We start from the raw sequence: 23,757 nt of genomic DNA on the forward strand, positions 1-23,757 counted from the left end.
CCACCAACATGTCCACAGATTGCCTGCTTGCCTCAGCCCACTGACACTCGATGCCGGACTGGGCCAGAAGGACGACCCTAGATTTGATGCCTTTTTGTCTCCCTGGACCAGAGACTCCCTCCTCTTTCCTCCCACGTTCATTTCTTTTTCTTTAGCCCGTGTAAAGCAGCGTGGGAGAGAAAACTAATTTCTTCTCCCTGCGGTACCCCGGAGCATCGCTACAGCCCCCGGCAGGCGGCGGAGCCGCGCGCCCCAGGCGTGCAGAGAGGCTGCGGGGACGCGCGCCCTCCGCCTCCCGCAGCTGCGCGTCCGCAGCCGGGGCGTCCAGGCCCGCAGCCTCCCGGGCCTTCCCGAGGGCCGGATACAGCCTGCAGGTCAGGCCGGCGGCCGGGGTCCCGCGGGCGGAAGTGAGAAGGACGGCAGGGGAGGAGGCTGCGGGCTGGGGGCTAGGATTCCCTTCCCGCCTGGCGCTGCCTGGGAGAGCCCGCGCGAGGACGCCCGGCGCGCTCCGCCGGCCCTTTTTTGGCGCTGAGGAAAAGGAGAAGGGCAGGGCCGCCGCCTCGCGGGAGCGGGCCCCGGGAGGAGGGGCCGCTGGAGAGGCCAGGCGAGCGCGGGCGGCCCTCACCTCGCCGCTCCTCCCGGGCCGCCATCCCTCGGCGCCCCGCCCGGAACCGGCGCGCGCGTGGGGGCGGGGAGGCCGGCGCGCAGATCTGGCGGTGAGCGCCGCCGCCCCAGGGCCCCCAGCCATGTCGGCCGAGGAGATGGTGCAGATCCGCCTGGAGGATCGCTGCTACCCGGTGAGCAAGAGGAAGCTCATCGAGCAAAGCGACTACTTCCGCGCCCTCTACCGCTCCGGCATGCGGGAGGCCCTGAGCCAGGAGGCCGGCGGCCCGGAGGTGCAGCAGCTGCGCGGCCTCAGCGCGCCGGGCCTGAGGCTGGTGCTGGACTTCATCAACGCCGGCGGGGCCCGCGAAGGCTGGCTTCTGGGCCCGCGTGGGGAGAAGGGCGGCGGGGTGGACGAGGATGAGGAGATGGATGAGGTGAGCCTGCTGTCCGAGCTGGTGGAGGCGGCCTCCTTCCTGCAGGTCACGTCTCTGCTGCAGCTGCTGCTGTCCCAGGTGCGGCTCAACAACTGCCTGGAGATGTACCGCCTGGCGCAGGTGTACGGGCTGCCCGACCTGCAGGAGGCCTGCCTGCGCTTCATGGTCGTCCACTTCCACGAGGTGCTGTGCAAGCCCCAGTTCCACCTCCTGGGGTCTCCTCCCCAAGCTCCAGGGGATGTCAGCCTGAAGCAGAGGCTGAGGGAGGCCCGAATGACTGGGACTCCTGTCCTCGTGGCCCTCGGGGACTTCCTGGGGGGACCCCTGGCCCCTCACCCCTACCAGGGGGAGCCCCCGTCCATGCTCAGGTACGAGGAGATGACTGAGCGTTGGTTCCCGCTGGCCAATAACCTTCCTCCCGACCTGGTCAATGTCAGGGGCTATGGGTCTGCCATCCTGGACAACTACCTCTTCATAGTGGGCGGGTACAGGATCACTAGCCAGGAGATCTCCGCTGCGCATTCCTACAACCCCAGCACCAACGAGTGGCTCCAGGTGGCCTCCATGAACCAGAAGAGGTAAGCACCCCGGCAGAGTGCTGCTGCCTTCTCATTCATTCACTTGTTCATTAGTTCATGGGCCCGGTGTTTACTGAGCCAGTAAATAGGGGAGGGTGTGCTGAGGTGGAAATGACATCTTCAGGAATGTTGTTGGCCTTGGCGCTGGCAAAGTTCCCAGTGAACTAAGAAATTGCGAAGAGGAACTTCCCAGTGAGGTCAAGTAGTGGAGTGGTTTTTTGGCAGGTATTGTGCCTTTAGGTGAATCTGCTTTCTTTGTCTCTGTTCTTGTGAAAAAAGACGTCGTGGTTTCCTATAAGAATACTTTAAAAGAAAATTGCTCCTTAATTTTTAAAAAAAATTTTCTTAGCTTTTAGGATTCGATCCTGATGAGGACACACTGGACAGTAACCTGTGACACTGACTTTGGGGGATTTTTTTCTGTTGTCAGTGACTGTGACAACAGAGAGCCTTCCACACTGTGACACCCATCATGACCAAGAGATAATCACTGGAAATGTATTCACATTTGCAATAGGGGTTGCCTTTCTTATTTTTTATCTTGTCTTTTGCTTCCTTCCCTGGACAGCCATCGTCATGACCCAAAGCTTGAGCCTGGAAGTGTTCAACTATAGAACTGGAATATTTTCATTTACCCAACCTTCTCCCCCTCCCATCCTGCAAATCCCTCCTGCCTCCAATATGGGTGACTTGAAGAAAGGAAGAGGAGGAGCTTGAGGAGTGGGATGAGAGGGGAGAGGGAAAGGAACCAGGGAAGGAATATGAAAACAAGAGCAAAGAGCATATACGGGAAGAGATGGTAGGAAATAAAGACGGTAGCGCCCAGGAGGCCTCAGAGTCATTCAGAAGCAGGGAAGAGAATCAATGTAACTCAAGAAAGAATGAAAATACCCTTTCTTCCCATCCACGTGTTTCCATCACAATCCTCACAGGGTCCTGGTCCTGAAGTGTGGAGCAAGGAATTGGGGAACTCACAGCTAGGCAAAGGAAGTCTTAACAGTAACAGAGAATCCTTTATATGTCTATCTATTTGACTCGAGGGTCCTCCTTGGCCAGGGATTATTTGGGGGAAATAACTGGCTTTATTTCTCCTATAATATGGAATTCATTTTGAAAAGTATGCTTTTTTCCTGATAATACATGGTTACAGAAAACTAGAAAATGGAAAAGAATGAAGAAGCAAAAAGATGATTATTACTACTCGTTCTTCCTAGAGTCAGTAACTGCAGGTTGGCATATTTCCTGCCAGCCCATTTTTAATGCATTATTTGCACCATTGAGATGATACCATATTTAAAATTTGGTATCGGAAGTGTTATTTTAACACATTCTATGTGCTGTAATTGAAACAACAAAGAAACATTGTGTGGCTATGGGTGGTGGTCTGATTAGGGGTGGGCGGCCCTGAGTTCTCTGTCTCCTCTTGCATGCCTCCAGCTACACATCATTTGACGCTCACCAGGCCATCCTTAGTACCGCAGTTCCTCACAGTTCTTTCTTCCCTTCATACATCCTTGGTAGTCTTTGTCTTTTTTCTAGGAAGGCCCTTTTCATCCCCTGGAAAAAAAAAAAAAGCATTCAAGTAATGCATGAATGCATGCTTCTTAGAAAAACTGAAAATTACACAAAAATACAGAGTAAGAAGAGGAAATGTCTGCCCTCAGGGTACAGAAAAAAAAGTGTCAGTGTATCGACAGACTTTTGTTACCTTTAGATATTATACATGTATAAACATTTATATTTGTAAATTACATGTATACTTATATAAATACACTTAACCCTTAAGTAATGTGGGGGCTAGGGACACCAACCCCTGCACAGTCAAAAATCCCCATATAACTTTTGACTCTCCCAAAAACTTAACTACTAAATAGCTTACTGTTTACCAGGCGCCTTACCAATAATATAATCAATTAAAACATTTTGTATATGTATTATATACTTTATTCTAACAATAAAGTATGCTATAGAAAAGAAAATGTTATTAAGAAACTAAGGAAGAGAAAATTAAGCGGAAGTGGATCATCCTTAATTGTCTTGACACTGAGTAGACTGAGGAGGTAGAGGAAGTGTTGGTTTTGCTGTCTCGGGTGGCAGAGGCAGAAGAAAATCTGAATATAAGTGGACCCTTGCAGTTCAAACCCGTGTTATTAAAGGGTCAGCTGTATAAGTATGTTGATAGTGGTTAACAATAGGGGAAAAGTGTTTATGTATATTAATGTGCACGGTGGTGTGTCACCTTACACATTTTAAAAATTCCAAAATTGACTAGGTTGTAGTGATTATTATGGCACTTGATATTTCCACTTAACCATAGCTGAGAGCTTTTTCTCTGTCAACAAATGTAGATCTACCTCACACTTTTTAATGGCTGTGTGTCATTCCACCCTAAGGATGTACCATAATGTAATTAGCCTTTCCCTTATTTATGAACATTTTGGTCACTTCCATTTGCACTGGATGTTTCAATAAGCATTGCCATATTGAACATCCTGGTAGATATGCGTGTATCTTAGTAGCCATATGTGAGTTAGTTTCCTATGTCAAAATTTGTGGAATCTCTGGATAGGTAGGGCAAAGTGTATGCATTTTTTTTTTTTTTTTTTTTTTTGAGACTCTGTTGCCCAGGCTGGAGTGCAGTGATGCGATCTCGGCTCACTGCAAGCTCCACCTCCCAGGTTACGCCATTCTCCTGCCTCAGTCTCCTGAGTAGCTGGGACTACAGGCGCCCGCCACCACGCCCGGCTAATTATTTTTTGTATTTTTAGTAGAGATGGGGTTTCACTGTGTTAGCCAGGATGGTCTCGATCTCCTGACCTCGTGATCCGCCCACCTCTGCCTCCCAAAGTGCTGGGATTATAGGCGTGAGCCACCGTGCCCGGCTGCGTATACATGTTTTAAGTTTTGTTGAAGCTGGGTGCAGTGGTTCACACTTGTAGTCCCAGCTATTTGGAGGCTTAGGCAGGAGGATCACTTGAGCCCAGGAGCTGGAGGCTGCGGTGCACTCTGATTGGGCTTGTGAATAGCTATTGCACTCCAGCCTGAGCAACATAGTGAGGCTCCATCTCTATAAACAGTTAAAAATAAATAAATCAATAGATTTTGGTTGCTCCTGCCAAATTGCCCATCAAAAAAATTCTTCTGATTTCCTCTTCCATCAACAGTGTTTGTACTTGCCAGTTCCCTATACTCTTGCCAAGATAGAATATTATCATCTTTTTTTTCCCAAACCTAATGGGCAAAAACACTAGTGTGATTTTTCCCAATTAGAAGAGAGATTATTCTTTTTATATGTTGGCCATTTGTATTTCCTTTGTAAATGATCTTTGCCAGTTTTCTAAAAATTGGCTTATTTTCTTCACATTCGAGAAGTTCCATGTGTGAATACAGATATTAATCTCTCATCTGTTATGTAATGTTGTGCATGTTTTCCCATGCAGTTATTTTTTCTGCAGTGTTCAAAAATAAGATCCCAAAGTGACTGGGTAGGTGAAATTGTTGCAGAGAGGGGTGGGTGGGAGTTACGATGAAGCCGAGAGCTATTGCCCCACCAGAAGAGGGCTCTGCCTCTCAGCTACAGTTGGTTACTTCCACGTGGAAGAGAGAAAATGTTGCCAGACATCCAAATATCCCTTTTTTTTTTCTTTTTTAAAGAGATGGGGTCTTGCTTTGTCACCAGACTGGAGTACAGTGGTGTGATCATAACTTACTGCAGCCTTCAACTCTTGGGCTTAAGCAATCCTCCTGTTTCAGCCTCCCCAGTAGCTAGGACTACAGGCATGCAACACCATGCTCAGTTAACTTTTTAAAATTAAATTTTTTTTTTTTTGTAGAAATGGGGGCTATGTTACCCAGGCTGGTCTTGAACTCCTGGCCTCAGGTAGTCCTCCCATTGTGGCCTCCCAAAGTGCTAAGATTACATGCCACCATGCCTGACCCTCCATTATATCTTCTAATTGATTATTGATGCTGTATTGGAAATTGTACCCTTCTTTAGCTCCCTCTGCTTTGACTCAGGTATGACATATCTCCCAGGAGTTCCTTCCTGAACTCTCGCTTGGGCTGAATGTTCCATCTCTGCTCCTCTAGCATCTCATGTCCACTCCCCTACTTGAATTGACATTCTCTCCTCTCTGCCTTCCCATCAGGAGCTAGGACTTATTCAATGCTTATGTATAGCCCTACTCCTAACAAGATGTCCAATAATAATAGGTGCTTAAAATATGTGTTTTCTTTAAAAAAAATTATGCAATATATTTTTACATTATTGTAATAAAAGTTAATGTATAATTTTATATTTCGCTTTATTTGTAACACTATAGTGAACATTTTTACCTTGGTAACAGTCATATTTATTTAGAGTAGCTGAGAAATAATGAGAGACATCATTTTATTGAACACTTAACTCTGCAGTAGGTGCTGTTCCCGTTGCTTTGCATGTATTATCTCACTTATTCTTCACAAGGGCTGTTAGGCAGGTTCCCATTCTAAAGAGACAGGAAGTGAGGCACAGAGAAGTTAAGTAAATTGCTCAAGGATGTGTAATAAGTATAGCAACCAAAATGTAAATATCCATTGAGTAGTTATAACCACTTAAACTGTTGATAAGTTTTGGCTTTTAGACTTGCAGGGACCATCTTCATGCACATTACCCCCCTTATTTTTTTAAAAAATATTTCCTTCTAAGAAATAGAGCACAGATCTCTTGTGGTACTCTGCTACTTTTCAGAATTTCATCATGTGTGCCTCAGCTCCACCACAGCCTTTAAGCCCAGCATTTTTCTAGTCATTATTGGATATACAGAAACTGATGACATAGTTGCTGCCCTCAAGAAGTTTAAAATTGAGTTTAGATGATGAGACAAGTAAAAATGAAACCTAGTATGGAGTTGTTCCTGGATGATGCATCCAATACAAGTTATGCATGCACTGGAAGTAATTTGGAACCTTGAGAAAGAAAACCAGAGTCTGGCCTCTGGCTATGTAGAATTTCACATCTGCTTTGATTCACCTTTGTGGGAGACTGCTTTGGGATGTATCAGTATTTTACTCTGAAAAAGGGGTCAAATGTAGAGCAGTTCACTTTTCCCAGGGACTGAATAGTGCAGTGATCCAGAATCTTAAATAGCAGGAACTCTAGGATTGAGAGATTTTTTTTTTTTGAGACGGAGTCTCGCTCTGTCTCCCAGGCTGGAGTGCGGTGGCGCGATCTCGCCTTACTGCAAGCTCTGCCTCCCGGGTTCACGCCATTCTCCTGCCTCAGCCTCCCGAGTAGCTGGGACTACAGGTGCCCGCCACCATGCCTGGCTAATTTATTTTTTGTATTTTTAGTAGAGATGGGATTTCACCATGTTAGCCAGGATGGTCTCGATCTCCTGACGTCGTGATCCGCCCGCCTCGGCCTCCCAAAGTGCTGGGATTACAGACGTGAGCCACTGTGCCCGGCCAATTGAGAGATTTTATAAAGCCTTTTGCACTCTGGAGAAGATAGTGGGTGCTATATGATCATCAGGGGGTGAAAAAGAAATGTTTTGCTCTGTAGGCCAAGTGTACAACACTGCCTGATGATCTGAATGTGGGTTTGATCTCACACATTGTCAGGATGTAACTCTTCACACGTAAAAGCTTGTGAGACCTTCAGGCGTGGTGGCTCACACGTGTAATCCCAGCACTTTGGGAGGCTGAGGCAGGTGGATCACCCGAGGTCAGAGGTTTGAGACCAGCCTGGCCAACATGGTGAAACCCTGTCTCTACTAAAAATATAAAAATTAGCCAAGTGTGGTGGTGGGCACCTGTAGCCCTAGCTACTCAAGAGGCTGAGGCAGGAAAATCATTTGAACCCGGGCCGGGGAGGTTGCAGTGAGCCGAGATCGCACCACTGCACTCCAGCCTGGGCAGCAGAGTGAGACTTTGTCTCAAAAAAAAAGAAAAAAAAAAAAAGCTTGTGAGATTGAGAGTGCTTGCTTTCCCTCCTCACTTTAATCAGTGATAACTTGCAGGAACTGACCACTGTTGCAGCAGTTTGTTTGTTAATGTTCTCCATTTCCAAAGCTTTCTCTAGTCTTTTCCATTGCCCTGCACTTTAGCTCTGAAAATGGAGTGATTCCTCCTGTTCCATGTGTGAATACAGCAAGGCTGGGAGAGAGACTTTAATAAACAAGTGTCTCCTGGCAGAGATGGAATTGCAGTTCTCAGCCGTAGTGTTTGCTGAGCTGTCCCTTCTCCTCTCAGCCAATGTTTACCATTTTTGGAGCATTTCTGTGGTTGATGTTGTAGTAGAGCCTGGGAATAGTGCAAGAAAGAAAACTGTATGTCTGTTCACAGTCCCCCCCCCCGCCCCCCCCCATTTAATTTTGGCCAACAGTTTAAATTGCTTTTTACATCTTTGCCTTTGGAGTTTCTTAGAGCTGGGCATAAGTAGCAACAATGACTACCTCTATTTTCTGCCCTTTCCCTTCTCCCCTTCCTAGTCCCTAGGGGAAATTAATGTGTAGGGACGTGGCAGAAGGCAAGTAGATGAAGCGGAAAGAGGAGACAAAAGGACCTGCCCACAGACTTAAGCAATCGTGTTCTGAGTGATTGAGAAAGGACTTTTGAAAGGATCTTGGCATTTTGTTCTAATTTTTAGTCTGGTGGTAAGCAAACTTCTTTCTCTACATAGGGAGTCATAATGATGGTTTTCATTTCCTGAGCTCTTACTCGGGGTCAGGTATTGTAGTCACAACTTGAGGTGTCACTTCATATGAATGCTCACAACATCTCTATGAGGTAGATGTTATGAATCCCATTTCCTTAAAGTGGAAGCTGAGGCTCAGTGAGTTTAATTACCTTCCACATAATCACAGGGCTAGACTCGAAGCCACCCAGACCTCTGTGTCATCTTGCCTTCCTGTGGTTGTATGTAGCTACTGTTAATCCTTGAGATCTGTGTGCTGGTGTTTAGCATGTTTCACGTTACTTAACTTTTAGGGATTTAAAGAGCTTTTTAAGCCACACATGGTGGCCTAGCTACTTGGGAGGCTGAGTCAGGAGGATCGCTTGAGGCCGGGAGTTCAAGGCTGCAGTGAGCCATGATCAGGCCACTGCATTCCAGCCTGGGCAATGAAATGAGACCCTGCCTCTTAAAAAGTTCTCCTTTAAAAAAAAAAATTCTTATAAGTGACCTTGAAATGCAATTGTGGTTTTATCTATTTTTTTCACTTAAAATAGAAATTTTAATGATAATATTTTTATTGCAAGTAGCAAGTATATAGCTATGATAGATGACTTGTTACTTGGTCTTGAAGTTCTTTTTAACTCCTGAACATAGTATGTTAATATTAAGAAAATACTGTAGAGATGATAATTTTGAAAAGTGGTTGATAGCTTGAATTTATACCTTTACCATTCAGGAGGTGAAGACTGGAAGAATTTTTTTTTTTTTTGAGACGGAGTCTCGCTGTGTCTCCCAGACTGGAGTGCAGTGGCACGATCTCGGCTCACTGCAAGCTCCGCCTCCTGGGTTCACGCCATTCTCCTGCCTCAGCCTCCCGAGTAGCTGGGACTACAGGCTCCCGCCACCACGCCCGGCTAATTTTTTGTATTTTTAGTAGAGACGGGGTTTCACCATGTTAGCCAGGATGGTCTCGATCTCCTGATCTCGTGATCCACCCGCCTCGGCCTCCCAAAGTGCTGGGATTACAGGCATGAGCCACCACGCCCGGCCTGGAAGAATTATTTTCAGAAAGTTGGAAATGAAGCAGTGAGTGATGAGAATTTGTGGATGAGAGCACACTTTGTAGAGAGTTCCAGAGTACGTCGCAGTCAGTGACTGTTGCAGTTGACAAATGAGAAACCAACCCTCCTGAGGTGAAGAAAAACTTGGACTTAGGACACCCAGAGAAGCATTCCGTAGAATGCCAATGTAGAATGACTTATCTCTGCAACTGCTGTCATTTTCAGCTCTTACTGCATGCCAGATATTGTGCGCTTCTTATCCCCACTTAACAGATGGGAAAACTGAGGAATAGATACACAGATTCAGTAATTTGTCTAAGGTCAGACAGCAATTGATGTGTGATGATGTCTGAGATTTCCCTGTGTAAGCCTGGACTCATAACCTTTAGCAGTATGCCTCTTTATTAAATGGTCTGATTTTAGGTGGCAATTTCATCTTAAAACAAATTCAGCATTAAAAAGTGTTTCTCTTCAAGTGAATTTGAGCGTGTCGGGGTCTGGAGAGATGGAATCGTTTACTTTAACTGCCTATTCATTGAGCCTCAAAAAGAAGCCCCTTACATGTTTGCTTAGGACAAATGATTATGCTGGATAAATACTAAAAACTGTTTTGATCTTACAAAATTTACTATCTGTGTACTTTTGGGGAGCAAAAACAAATTGCGGCTGGGAAAATTTAGTGCTTGTTTACAAGCTTGATTTCCTTTGGTTCCCCAAATTTGCACACACAGAGAGGGCATCATGGTTGGATTTTAAGGACCATTGGCAGCAAGAAAGGTAAGCAGCAGGAATCAGGGACCCCCCAGTACCTGCCACCCTGACGTCTGTTGGCACAAAAAAGTGGGCTGACTGGCTGGCTGGCCTTAAGGGACAAGACGAGGCTCTTGATGAAGAGTACTCTATTCACGCTCTGATTGGAAAAACAAACTAAAATACATTTAGATATAAACATGATAGGAACCTTTAAAAAATCTTAACTGTTTAGTAGGTGCTTGTTACTAACCTTGTTTCCATAGTGTAATACATCAGTTTTATTGAACACTTTTTAGGAGATCAAGCATGGGCTTCTTGTTCACTGCTTTTTCTTAATCTACCCCCTTATATAATTTTGTGTGTGTGCATAGTCTCTACCTCCATTCTTTCTTAGTATATTATTATTTTTGAAGACATCATCGTGTTGGAATTAGATGTGGTCTTGAAATTCACTTGGTTTAGCACCTTTATTTCAAACACTAGAAAACAGAAATTTGAACGATAGTATTTTATCTCTGTGTAGTAGTTTCTGATAGACTATTTGATTTAATCATCTCTACCACCTTGTGATGGCTGTTATCACCATTTTACAGATGACGAAGTGAGGTGGTTGGACGATAGCTGGTTATCAGCAGAGCTGGGACTAGAAGCGAGGTCTTCTGATTTGTGCTCAGGTCTTTTTCTGTTGCATCATGCTGCTGCGCATACTCTTGGAAACTTGTGACTGTTGTACATCTCACAGCAGACCGACCCAGCACTCCCAAGTGTTTATCCTTCCTGGCTTTCAAAGTTCTGATTCATCCTTGTGTGCTATATCAAAACAAATTAATTTTGTGTTACTTTTCAGTTCAAAAATCATAAGACTTATTTAGTGTCTGAAGCTGATGAGCAGCATTTAGTTATTTACTGAATATAGAGCTGGAAATCATTGTACATCTCTTTTCAAGTCCCTTAATTTTATGAAAGATGAGCATTTGTCAATAGAAGTATTTGTTGAATTAACATATGTAAAGACCCTAAGAATGCTGGATCAAAATATTTTTGAGGCTGGTTGTGGTGTCTTATACCTCTAATACTAGCACTTTGGGAGGCTGAAGCAAGAGGATCACTTGAGGCCAGGAGTTCAAGATCAGCTTGGACAACATAGTGAGATGCCATCTTCACAAAACATTTTTATAAAAAATTAGCTGAGTATAGCTGAGTATGGTGGTGCACATCTGTAGTCCAAGCTACTCGAGAGGCTGAGGCAGGAGACTCTCTTGAGCCCAGGAGTTCAAGGCTGCAGTGAGCTATGACTGTGCCGCTGCAATCTAGCCTGGGTGACAGAGCAAGACCTTATTTCATAAATAAATTGGTAAATAAATAAGTAAATACAAACTGTGAATTTGTTCAGTGCTGACCTCTCCCCATCTTATATGTTGTGAAGCAGTATGTCAGATGCCCTTGGAGCGGGGAGGCAGGACTAGTGTCCTGCTCAGGTGTACTGGTGGTGCAAGCATCTCCTGACCCACCCTTTAGCAGTCACCCCTCATACCTGCCTATCTGTCTCGGCAGCACCAGTGTGTCCCTAAGATGAAGCCATACTACTCAGTAGGAAGAATGAAATAACCATTGTGAGAGGTGAAAGACAACCGGGTGAGGTGGGTGCCTTCCCCTCTTACCTTTGTGCCTGCCCCCGAAAGAAAGTGTGGAGTTTAGTGTATACACGTTGTCTTTGGTTGCTGGACTAAGGCTGAACAAGATTAATAACTTGTTGTATTGAACTGCTTATCTTCGATAGCTAGTGTTTGGACAGTGTGCCATTCCCGTGGAATCTCGGGGACAGGAGTGAGGTTCGAGAAGCCATCCTTTCCTCCTCTGTCCTCAGGTGGAATGGCCCCCAACGGGGAGAGCTAATTTTCTTCTGATGTCCAGGAGAGTTCATGCCATCGTTACACTTCTCATTGATCAGAAGAACTAACTCTGTGGGCCTGTGTGTCTCTCTTTCAGGTCTAACTTCAAACTTGTGGCTGTTAATTCAAAACTCTATGCCATTGGAGGGCAGGCCGTTTCTAATGTTGAGTGTTACAACCCTGAGCAGGATGCGTGGAATTTTGTGGCGCCCTTACCCAATCCTCTGGCTGAGTTCTCTGCCTGTGAGTGTAAGGGGAAAATTTATGTCATTGGAGGATACACCACCAGAGGTAAGTGAAGGGACCAGGTGGGTGCTCTGCCCATGCGTAGGCGTCAGCAGTCTGGGAAGGGCAAGAGGGTGTCAGAGGAAACCCCATCATATCCGAATGTCATGTTGTGCTTCAATAGTGTACACTTACACATCTGGAAGGAAGAGAGTCCCATATGGCAGGGATGATTGGGACAGGAGGGATCTTTTGATAACTTCGTGTGAGCATGAAACTCGAATGGGGAAGGGAGAGCTGTGAAAAAAAAACGTTATCTCTTTTTTTTGCTTCTGGAAACCCAGCTTTTTGGTCAGCTGTCTTGTGATTTGGCTGGGCCTGGTTTGTGGGGATCACTTTCTGAGGTTGGGTAGGTCTTTGGAGAAGATTACCTGGGAATTCCCATCCTTACCACAAACACACACCAAACCTGCCCCCATCCACCTTTATGGAATTTAGTGCCAGAGCATCCTTGCAGATTAGTTCTCATTTTCTCTCTTTGTGAGCACACACACATCAGATAGAGGTTCCAGAAACCCAGCTTTAGGACAGTGGTCACACATCACAGGAGGAGCAAGAGTGTGAATACAAGAGAGCTCTTTCCTGACCAGCAGTGGGAGGTGGTTGTACTATCTATTTATTTGTGTATTTATTTTTTGAGATGGAGTCTCCCTCTGTCACCCAGGCTGGAGTGCAGTGGCACGATCTCGGCTCACTGCAGTCTCCACCTCCTGAGTTCAAGCACTCCTCCTGCCTCAGCCTCCCAAGTAGCTGGGATTACAGGCATACACCACCACGCCCAGCTAATTTTTGTATTTTTAGTAGAGATGGGGTTTCACCACATTGGCCAGGCTGGTCTGTAACTCCTGACCTCAGGTGATCCACCTGCCTCAGCCTCCCAAAGTGCTGGGATTACAGGTGTGAGCCACCGCTCCTGGCCTGGTTCTACTATTTATTAAAATGTGCATATGTGTTTTTCACTTTTTTGGCAGGCATTGTATAGTTAATAATTTGGAAATGAAAAAATTTCTCGACAAGTGTATTTATTTTTTGTGGAGACAAGGTCTCCCTATGTTGCCTAGGCTGGTCTTGAATTCCTGGGCTAAGTGATTGTTCTGCCTTGGCCTCTCAAAATGCTGGGATTACAGGCATGAGCCACCATGCCCTGCTTGCCAGCAAGTTTTATACTGCTCTTCTTGGTAGGGAATTGTCTCATGTAACAGTGATAGAGAACATTGTAGTTGTTGGCGGGACACAGTGGCTCATGCCTGTAATCCAGCACTTTGGGAGGCTGAGGCAGGAGGATTGCTTGAGTCTGAGAGTTCAGGACAGGCCTGGGCAACACAGCAAGACCCCTTCTTTAAAAATGAAAAGAAAAAAATTAGCTGGATGTGGTGTCATGTACCTGTAGTTCCAGTTACTTGGGAGGCTGAGGCAGGAGGATCGCTTTAGCCCGGGAGTTCAAGACAGGCCTGGGCAACATAGCAAGACCCCTTCTCTAAAAATGAAAATAAAAAAAATTAGCTGGATGTGGTGGCATATACCTGTAGTCCCAGTTATTTGGGAGGCTGAGACAGGAGAATTGCTTGAGCCAGGGGTTTGAGGCTGCAGTGAGCTATGACTGCCCCACTGTACCCGAGGCTGGGTGACAGAGTGAGACCCAGTCTCTAAAATTAAAAAAAAAAAAAAGAAAAAGAAAAAAGAAAACTGGTTGTGGGAAGACAGACAATGGGGGATAGTCAAGCAGAGGGGTGCCTTTCCTTCCCTCCACTATCCTAACAGGCGTCTCCAAGTTACCTCTTATCCAAGGAAATCTATTTCTGCATTTGGTCTGTCTGACTCTATGGAGCCCAGGACTTACAGAAAAGGTGTCACCTGGCTCTTAGGACTTGAAGCCACATTAAAGTAGTAGAGTTGCCGTTTTATTTGACATGGTGAAATAAACTACCACTCCTTTGTGGTGCCATATGGGCAGGACAGAGCTCTTCAGCCCTGGCTAACAAGCATGAAGAAGACCCTGTGAGGCCGTAGCAGCCGTGGGAACTTCCCAAAGGACAGAAATCCACAGGCTAACACGGCATCCAGATAGGTGACAGAAATTCCTTCCACCATATCCAAATGTGTCCCGTTTTGGGGGATTTATGTTAGGAAGACGTTAAAATGTAAAGTATTTGATGAACATCTGATTTATTTCTTTTTAGAGTAAGTCTAAACATTAATTCAGTGGGGAAGATGGTGGGAGGTGTGTTAGTTTCCTGTGGCTGCCATAACAAGTTAGTATACACTTGGTGGCCTAAAACAACAGAAATATATTCTCTTATAGTTCTGGCGACCAGAAGTCAGAAGTCAAGTTGTCAGCAGGGCTGTGTTCCTTCTGAGGCCTCTAGGGGTGGATTCCTCCTTGCTCCTTCTAGTCTCTGGTAGCTCGGGGCTCCTTGGCTGGTGGCTCCATGATGCCCCTGCCTCCATCTTCACAGGGACTTCTCCTCTGTGTGTGTCTGTGGCTTCTCCCCTTCTGTCTAAGGACAGTTGCCACTGTTAGATTTAAGCCCCATCTGGGTAATCCAGGAAGATCTTGTCTTAAGGTTTTTGACTTAATTACATCTGCAAAGACCCCCTTTCTTTTTCTTTTTTCCATTGAGATGGAGTCTCACTCTATTGCCTAGGCTGTAGTGTAGCGGCACAGTCATAGTTCATTGCAGGCTCAACCTCCTGGATTCAAGCGATCTCCCACCTCAGCCTCCCAAAGTGCTGGGATTATAGGTGTGAGCCACTGTGCCTGACCCAAAGATTCCCCCCGCTTTATTAATTTATTTTTTTAATAAAATCACGATTCACAGGTTTAGGGAATTAGGAAATTGATGTATCTTGTTAGGGACAACCATGCAACCCACTGAAGTGATGTGTATATTTATGTATTTAAGGAGAGGGAAGACAAAGAGAAGTGACCTTTTTTTTTCCCACTCCAAGTTTTCATTATTTGTCGAGCTGTTCCCAATGTCCCTCTCTGGTGACTCTCCACTAAAGATAGTTTTCAACTTGTTCTTTACGTATAATTGGAAAACAAAAAAAAAGAGACTTAGTAGTCATTTCTTTGATCTTCAACATTGGTTGTCAGGTTACAGTGATTAACTTTATAGGTTTAGACTAAGCTATGTGCCCCTCAGTCCCCCAGAACTCCTGTGTTTATGTAGTAATCCCCCTCTCTTGTGTGTGTGTGTGTGTGTGTGTCTTTTCTTCTAGGAAAGTCAATACTCCCAGTTATTTACCTATGAGCAATTCTAAGAATTCTCATTCCTCTCTAGGTTGAGTAACACAGACTGCATCTTGTGGGCTGACATAACACACATATGTGCTTTGACTTCTCTTGTAACCAAGAGCTGTTCAACACTGACAGGCGGCACTGTAACCCAAAGAGTACTTTACTGGTAGATTTCCTAGTTTTTCCATGACCCTGGCTGAGCAAATGTTCTTTAGATTTGACCTAGAAAACCCTTCTTGTGTGTTTTGTAGCTTCACAAGCCACTGCTAATGTACCTTCTTCACTTGGGCCACCCACCGTGATTTCTGTTCTGGATTCCCTGAGCCAAATACCCTTGATGGGATGGTTCAGTGATGTGGATGGATGGCTATTTGTATAAGGGCTGAAAACTAGTTTTTTAAAATGGGAGAGCTGGGCAGTTACTTATACTCTGAAGCCCTCCTCTTTCTCTGCTGGGGCTTTCCCAGCACTTCCTAATAGTTCCGTGTATTTCAGATAAGACATCATGATTGTTAGGAAAAAAAAAAAGAAAGAAAGTTAGTTTTTAGCCTCCTGACTTTTTAAGTCAAATGAGACTTTTATAATTTAGTAAATAATAGCTCATTTTTATGGTAGCTATTTGATTATTTTAATTCTTTAGCGGCACTGAAGAAATTCAAAGAAGTTCAGTAGAGAGTAATAGCTGTAAAGGGAAGAAGGGTGATTTGTCAAACTTCAGAATCAACTTTAAATGTAAAAACAAAAAGATCATTCCACCAACTCAAGCCACCTCTTCATGGTCTGAGCCCTTGTTGAGTGAGGAGAGAAAACATTTACAGAACACCTGGAAAGACCTTTGGGCCTGGAGCTTAGAAATATGTGGAAGCCTCACTATAATGAGTTCTTTATTCATTCGGTGGACAGCCAGGTCACTAAGGAGCACTTTTGGATAAATTAGTGACTAAAATCCCCTTGGGCCATCTCCTAAAATGATCTTTATCATAATAGCTACAGTAAAAAGAAAGAAGGAGAGGTATTAATATGGGTGGAAGTCAGGACAGTTTCCTAATGCCGTGGCTTACAATTCTGAGATTTCTCCAGACATCAGGACATGTGCGCGCACAGGACTTTGCTCTCTTAGGAGATCCTTTAGTTTGTATCAGATGTGGCTGTGGAGGGTGCTCTTTAAGCATTGCTAACTATGGGTGGGTCCCTCTCAGAAGGAAGGACTGTAAGAGGTATGGAACTTCTGAGAAAATGAGCTGTCTTCTCTTACCAAGCGTCTGCAGCCGGCGCAATGCTGTAGGCTTTAGTTGTCTGTCAGTTCCCAAGCTGAGCTGTCTCCTTCATGGACAGGATTTGTTTGTTTAGAAAAAACAACAAACGAAGTTCATTCTGTTTATAACTCAGAGCATTTGTTTTTTCTGCTGAGGCTAAAATACTTATTTATTCTTTGCTAGAGGAGAAAAGAAAAAGAGAACAATTAAAAACAAGAAAAACAAAACTAGATATTCTAAATTTCACAAGTGTTTTTCACAAAGAGACTAGGCAACATTTTTCCTTAAGAAAATTACTTTTTTTTTTTTTTTTTTTTTTTGAGAGACCAGGATCTCACTCTGTCACCCTAGCTGGAATGCAGTGACATGATCACAGCTCACTGCAGCCTCACCCTCCCAGGCTAAAGTGATCCTCCCACCTCAGCCTTCCAAGTAGCAGCTGGTACCATAGGTGCACACCACCATGCCTGGCTAATAATAGTCTCGAACTCCTGGGCTCAAGTGATTTTCCTGCTTCAGCTACCCAAAGAGGTGGGATTACTGGCATGAGACACCATGCCTGGCTGAAAATCATTACTGATTTAAAATGTCAGAGCAACCTTTTATCTAGACTTTGATCTTATCTACACTACAACTGTCTCTTGTGAGGGACATGGGAAGACCTTTGTTAGTGTCTCTCTGGTGATAAAAGTTGGGAAACCAAGGCTGGACATGGTAAAGACCCTGCCTTTACAAATAATAATAATTAAAAAAACTGGAAAACTGAATTGCCAAGTGATTCTGTGGCTTGTTAGAAGGCCGCAGGTGAGACTTTGATGCATTTCTCCTGAAGTGTAATGTTGTGTCCTTTTCACTAGACAGCCCCTGGAAATCCTGTGTTGCTACTTGTCCTGTTTCTTAGGATCAGCTGTCAAGAATAATCTGCTTCCTGCCCAGCCTGGCTTCTGTATTAAGTAGTCGGTAATTTTGTAGCTATTGATGAGGGTTCTGAGGCACTTACTTTTTTTACACTGAGCTGGTGGTTCACAGGTGTGGGGGTACCAGGGAGGAGGGGCTGTGTGAAAGTCAGAGCTGCTCTTCTTCCTGGTTTTATCCAGTCTGAGTCTCCCAAGGCAGAGACGTTTGGGAGTGAGAGGTGAGTGTGGATGGATCTAAATGTATCTCTTCCCAGCCATTTTGAAAACGGTTTTTCCAAGTTGTGCTTTTTCTGAAACAGTTTTTTTTCTCTGTTACCAAATTATGCATGTAGAGTTAGACATTTCTGTACAGCCTTGCCTAGTGGCGTTAGTGGGGGCGGAGTCATCACTTGCCTTTCTTTCTTTTAGACCGGAACATGAACATTTTGCAGTACTGCCCCTCTTCCGACATCTGGACGCTGTTTGAAACATGTGATGTCCACATTCGCAAGCAGCAGATGGTGTCTGTGGAAGAGACCATCTACATCGTCGGGGGGTGTCTCCACGAGCTGGGGCCCAACCGCAGGAGCAGCCAGAGCGAAGACATGCTCACCGTGCAGTCCTACAACACCATCACCCGCCAGTGGCTCTACCTCAAGGAGAACACGTCCAAATCGGGTCTTAACTTGACTTGTGCGCTCCATAACGACGGCATCTACATCATGAGCAGAGATGTCACCCTGTCGACCAGCTTGGAACACCGAGTGTTCCTCAAGTACAACATCTTTTCAGATAGTTGGGAAGCATTTCGGCGTTTTCCAGCTTTTGGACATAACTTGCTGGTTTCTTCTCTTTATCTGCCCAATAAAGCAGAAACATGACTGAATTGCATTAGTAGATGAAAGAAACCTGGTTCAAGATTTTTTTAAAAATGTGGTGTCCCATTCCAAGGGAGACCGATTCCTAAAGGGTAAAGAAGGGTTAAAGTAGGTCACATATATACAGTAGCAGCTGTAAATAAGCTTACTTGAATTAATTACTTGAAAACTGTTGGAAAAAAGAGACCAACTTTGTTATTTTTTAAATTATTGATTTTTAAATTATGGGAGCAAATCCATCTCCAAACATGATACTTGGGCCAATGACGGATCATCAAAATGTAGATTCATTGTGTCTGTGTGGTAAAGGGCCAAAGTCAATAATTGGAACAAATGGTTAAGATGATTTTAAAATCTGTTGTATTTAGGACCCTTGACATGTCATTAGCACCTTAAGTGAGAGGTTTTCTTTTTCTTATCAATGTGCTTGACAAGCATTCATATTAACATACTCATTCTCTCTTCTCCATCACCCATACCCACACATACATCTAGTATGTTTAAAATAGGGTTCTGTGTTCAGATATTTTGTTTGCACACTACTTTTTAGGAAACTTATGATGGAGCCCTACAGTGAACCCTTACCAGTGTTCAGTCCTCCCCAAAACCTGGATAAAAATATTCTCAGCTATTTTTCCAGCCGTTTTTGCAGTTACAAATGCTGAATAAATAGACTGATGTAACCTTTTATTTTATTTATGTGGCAGACTGCATATTTATGTGGACACATAGGTTGCATTGCTAGGCATTCTGTATGGTTTTAAAGAGGATATATTATTTAGAAAAATGGATATATGAATATTTTTAAAAATTGAGTCTTAAATTTAAATGGGAAGGGAAGAAAACACCAAATAAGAAAAAAATTTGCCTTTAAGAGTTACCTTTATTGAATGTATTTGACTTAGTTCTTATTTTAAGGCTAAAAACACTTTGTCATATTTAAGTCAGGCAACTTTCTAATTTAATCTTAGCTTTGTAATTCATGTTTTTGCTTTTGTAGACTAAGGTAAGGACAGCATTTAAATATTTGTGCTGGAGTGAGGGGAAGACTCTCTTACAAAAGTGGAATGGTTTCTGGTGGTATTTCTGAAGTTAGGTAAAGTGCTTTACTTGCCTTGGTTAATTGAAATAGAATTCAGCTCAAGCAGTTGTTTTCACTGAGTTAACAGTAAAAGCTTCTGCCAATCATAGCTCAACATTCCTCAAAAATATATATACTCATACTTATGGAAATTTTATTTTGATTGAAAACACTCTGAAATTATCTGATATTTTGTGATGGAATCAGTTAAACTGTGAGCTGGATTCCATTTTTCTGCAGTAACAGCGGGCAGAACCATTTCAGTTAGCATGTGCCTCACTTTAAGATAAAGTCCCGTAGGGGGAAAAAAAACTGTCAGAACAAATTCATGCATTCAACAAACACTTACTGAGTGCCTGGAGTATGCCGTCCACTGTGCAGATGTAGGACAGGGGCAAATCACTTAGAGTTCTTCAGTTTATTAGCGGAGTCATTACAGGGTTTCTTTACAACCATGGCCTCTAGTATACTTAAAATAAGGGTCCAGTTATAAAAAGCCTATTTGCACAACTTTTTGGGAATACTTCTATTAACTAAAATGAGGTAAGCCATTATTTTGGACATAGAAAGAGATCTTTGTATCTTATCACCAAATAATCTTATCTCTAGTCTGCTTATAACTTTGTAAGGGTTTCTAAGCTGTGCCCATTTATTCCCAAATATTATGCCCTTAAAAGATAACCTCTGAACCAAAATCTTCCCAGGAATAGTACTTAATAGATTTTAATGTTAATTTATATTCATTGTAGAAATGAATTTCCAGTGACCTATAATTTCATTACCTATATTTTAAAATTTAATTTATTTTAGATGATGTTAACTTTTTGTTGCTGAAAAGCTTAACTTTTTAAAGACTTAGTCCTATACATTTAGAAGATGAGTCAGTTGAATTAGTACTGGACAAACGGAGATTAGTTTGCGCATAAGCACATCATATCAAATACAATATTCCAGCCAACCAGTTAATTCTCTTCCTGATTACATTCATCTGTTTGCCTAATGTTGACAATTAAATTCTTGGATCAAGTGGAGGTATGCTGTGATCCACAAAGCTCTTTTATAAACTAGATTTTGTGTGTGTGTGTGTGTGTTTGCATATTATAGCTCTCTTTAAGACAGACATCTAACAAGATTTTGTTATTCTGGGCTGCCAAGAGTACTTGGGAAAGGTAGAATGTGCAATAGGAACCAATCTGTGCATTTTGTGACATCGTCCTTCCTGCTGCGCACATCAGCTCTGTTGACATTTCGAAGGGCAGTTTTAATTTAACTCTGTTCTCTTGTTGGTGCCAGTATTACATTGAAGACTCTCACCTATGATAGAGGCAATGTTGCTTTGAAAATCTCCCTTCAGGTGGAGCTTGCAGTAAGCTGAGATCGCACCATTGCACTCCAGCCTGGATGACAGTGCAAGACTCTGTCTCCAAAAAAAAAAAAAAAAAAAGAAAAAAGAAAAAAGAAAATCCCCCTTTATCCCCCAGGACTGTCCTTTACTCTTTGACAGTATCTCTCTATTTTCTTCCCAGTTCTCTACATGCTTTATCATTTTTTTTCTGAGATTCTTCTGAGGGATGCTGACCTCCCACTATGGGGAAAGGGGTTGCTTGGAGGACCTGGGGTGGCATTCCCCAACCAGAAGCACCCTATTTTATAGATAGCAGTCTGAATGGTAGAGAGAGAGTCCTGTGTGTGGGTTATTAGAAGGTTGGTTCTTCCTGTCATTCTCTCTGGCTTTCCTTTCAACCCTGGTAGTTTCAGAGGCCTCTCCCCTTACCATCCTTTAAAAGGTTTTCTGATGAACGTGTAAAAGAGTTGATCATTTCAACAGTACTGGTTAAGTCACAATGACGAAGTGCTGAGAAGGTTATGGGTACCAGGAAGAAACAAACAGAAGTCTTAAGATTAGAATGAGGACCAAAGATAATTTAACCCTGCCCTTTTTTCTTAACACCAAGATCCTAAGTAATTCCAAATGCCTTAGATATCAACAAAAGCTACACACCATTGAGATGGGCAAAATTCTCTCTCTACAAAGGTAGTAATCAAGTAAATGCCTGTTCTCTTTCAATGAACTGTTGCTTATTGAGCATTGTGGGTGATGTGTTTTCAGATTTCTAGGTGAAGTTCTGACCCTACCTGTTTGGCCAAAGACGTAAATTGAGAGGAAAGGCCTTGGTCTTCCTGATCAACCAGCACTTAACGAACAGTGGCTTAATGCAGATCACTCTAGAGGCAGTCTAGGAATGTAAAAGGAATATGAGTAGGGGTTGGCTGCCTTTTTCCTAGACCAGGAGTGGGAAATACGTAACACCTGTGCCACCGCTCTTTTAAGGAGGCATTATGAATGAGTGCAGCATTCCTGTCCTCTGTGCCAGGATTTGCTCTTAGAATCCATGTCAGATTGGTGCTTCCAGACATCTATTCCCAGTCCATCAGAGTGAAATGAAGGCTATTCGCCATCCCTGCCTTAGAGGAGTTGAAGGAATCAAGTTGGTAGATACCAACCAAAATGGCTTTGAAAGCAGTGAGCTGATTGAGCTCCAGTTCTGATTACCAGAAATACTGAGTGTCTGTCATTTGCAAGACAATGCTAAGAACTGAGAATACAGACATAAATAAGTCATGGTCCATGACCTTGAAGAGTTTATGGCCTTATAGAGAGGTTCACTGTAATTGTCTTCACCAGGGCATCGTCTCAAAAATGCCCACTTTTGTCTGGCACATTGGGGCTCGGTGGTCTGGTGGTCCCTTCGGTCTTGGCCCTATCCTTTGTTTTTGTGATTTGCTAACAATCATCACGAACCAGTTTTGTTTTTCTCTTAAATTTGAACATCACATCCTGTGTTTTAGGTTTTTGCTCAATGCCTTTGTCTCATTCCTTTTCATAGTCTTCTCTGTATGTCTTTTTTTGTGTGTGAAAAAATGAAAATCACATGGAATCTGCTTTATTTAAAAATGCTCACTAAGCACTGCAGACTTTGCAGTTAGGGGCTCAGCAGCTTGGTCCAGTGAAAAGGAGAAGTGAAGCCAGGGAAGTTACTATCCAAGAGGGGCAAGCTGATTGCATGTGCATTTATACCTATGCCTTTAAAACATTCCCATAAAAAGTATTAATAAAGAAATTTCCATTCCACACTAGGACTGATGAAAAGGCGGTTGATTTTGCTTTGTGATAATTATCAAAGGATAGTTTTTCATCCTTAGGTTTTATTCACATAAGAGTTTTTTTCTTTTTATTTTCTCGTTAACTTAGGAACACATCATAAATTCAACCAGCTGACGCGTTGCTGACGTCTGTACTTGACATAACCATTTTTATTCCTACCGGAAGCATTAAATATAAAAGATGGTTAATTTTGAAGAGCAAAGGGTGCTGAAATGACTTGTACGGCTGGCTGGTGCTTTCTTAAATGGATTGCCATAGTTTAGTAAAGGAAAGGAAAATGTGATTTACATTATTGTCATTTTTTCTATTAAAACCTTAAGAATGGGGCGCTTCAGCTGTCCCTGCAATGTTTTCATACCTAGTAGTCATTTTAGGGAAAGTGATAATCTGTAAAATGAATAGTTATGTTTTGATATGACTGATACTTTCTTTGTTAAAAGGTTGTATTAAGTCTTCAATTTCAAGTGTAGCTTAAAAGTGTAAACATTATGTGATTCATTTGAATACAAGAATGCCTATGAAGTACTCACTATAACAGCATTCCTTTTGTGTTTAGAACTATAGAAGAAAATATCTTCAAATAAAGTAGTTCTCAGTCACTTTTTGTTATCTAAGTTCTGTGTATCAGTTATGTATGCAGGGCTGTGCCAGGACTGGGAGGAAATGGGTGAAGCGACTTGGGAGCCTGAGGTGGGAGGATTGCTTGGGGCCAGGAATTTGAGACCTGCTGGGCAACAGTGAAATCCTGTCTCTACAAAAAATAAAAATAAAATAAATTAGCCAATATGGTGGTGCATGCCTGTAGTCCCAGCTACTTGGGAGGCTGAGGCAGGAGGATTGCTTGGGCCCAGGAGTTTGAGGCTGCAGTGAGCTCTGATTGCACCACCACACTCCAGCCTGGGCAAAGAGTGCAAGACCCCAACTCAAGAAAAATCTACAAATAAATGGACAACCATTTCCTACACACTCAGGACA

The 23,757-nt window shown here is 43.5% G+C and overlaps 1 protein-coding gene across 1 annotated transcript; it reads left to right on the forward strand.

Annotated features, from left to right (window-relative positions):
• The first annotated feature begins 528 nt into the window (after window positions 1–528).
• On the forward strand, window positions 529–23,381 carry KLHL42 (kelch like family member 42). The gene is made up of 3 exons (XM_007968037.3): window positions 529–1,618; window positions 12,077–12,270; window positions 18,087–23,381. The coding sequence occupies exons 1-3, from the start codon at window positions 747–749 to the stop codon at window positions 18,536–18,538; spliced, it is 1,518 nt and encodes a 505-aa protein (XP_007966228.1). The 5' UTR covers window positions 529–746; the 3' UTR covers window positions 18,539–23,381.
• The last annotated feature ends 376 nt before the right edge of the window (window positions 23,382–23,757 follow it).

The sequence above is a fragment of the Chlorocebus sabaeus genome, chromosome 11 (assembly GCF_047675955.1).
Source record: "Chlorocebus sabaeus isolate Y175 chromosome 11, mChlSab1.0.hap1, whole genome shotgun sequence".
Lineage (NCBI taxonomy): Eukaryota > Metazoa > Chordata > Mammalia > Primates > Cercopithecidae > Chlorocebus > Chlorocebus sabaeus.

Coding starts and splice junctions, on each gene's coding strand:
- KLHL42 (XM_007968037.3), top strand. CDS start 747: ATGTCGGCCGAGGAGATGGTGCAGATCCGCCTGGAGGATCGCTGCTAC. Junction 1,619..12,076: donor GCCTCCATGAACCAGAAGAG/GTAAGCACCCCG, acceptor TCTCTCTTTCAG/GTCTAACTTCAAACTTGTGG. Junction 12,271..18,086: donor TGGAGGATACACCACCAGAG/GTAAGTGAAGGG, acceptor TCTTTCTTTTAG/ACCGGAACATGAACATTTTG.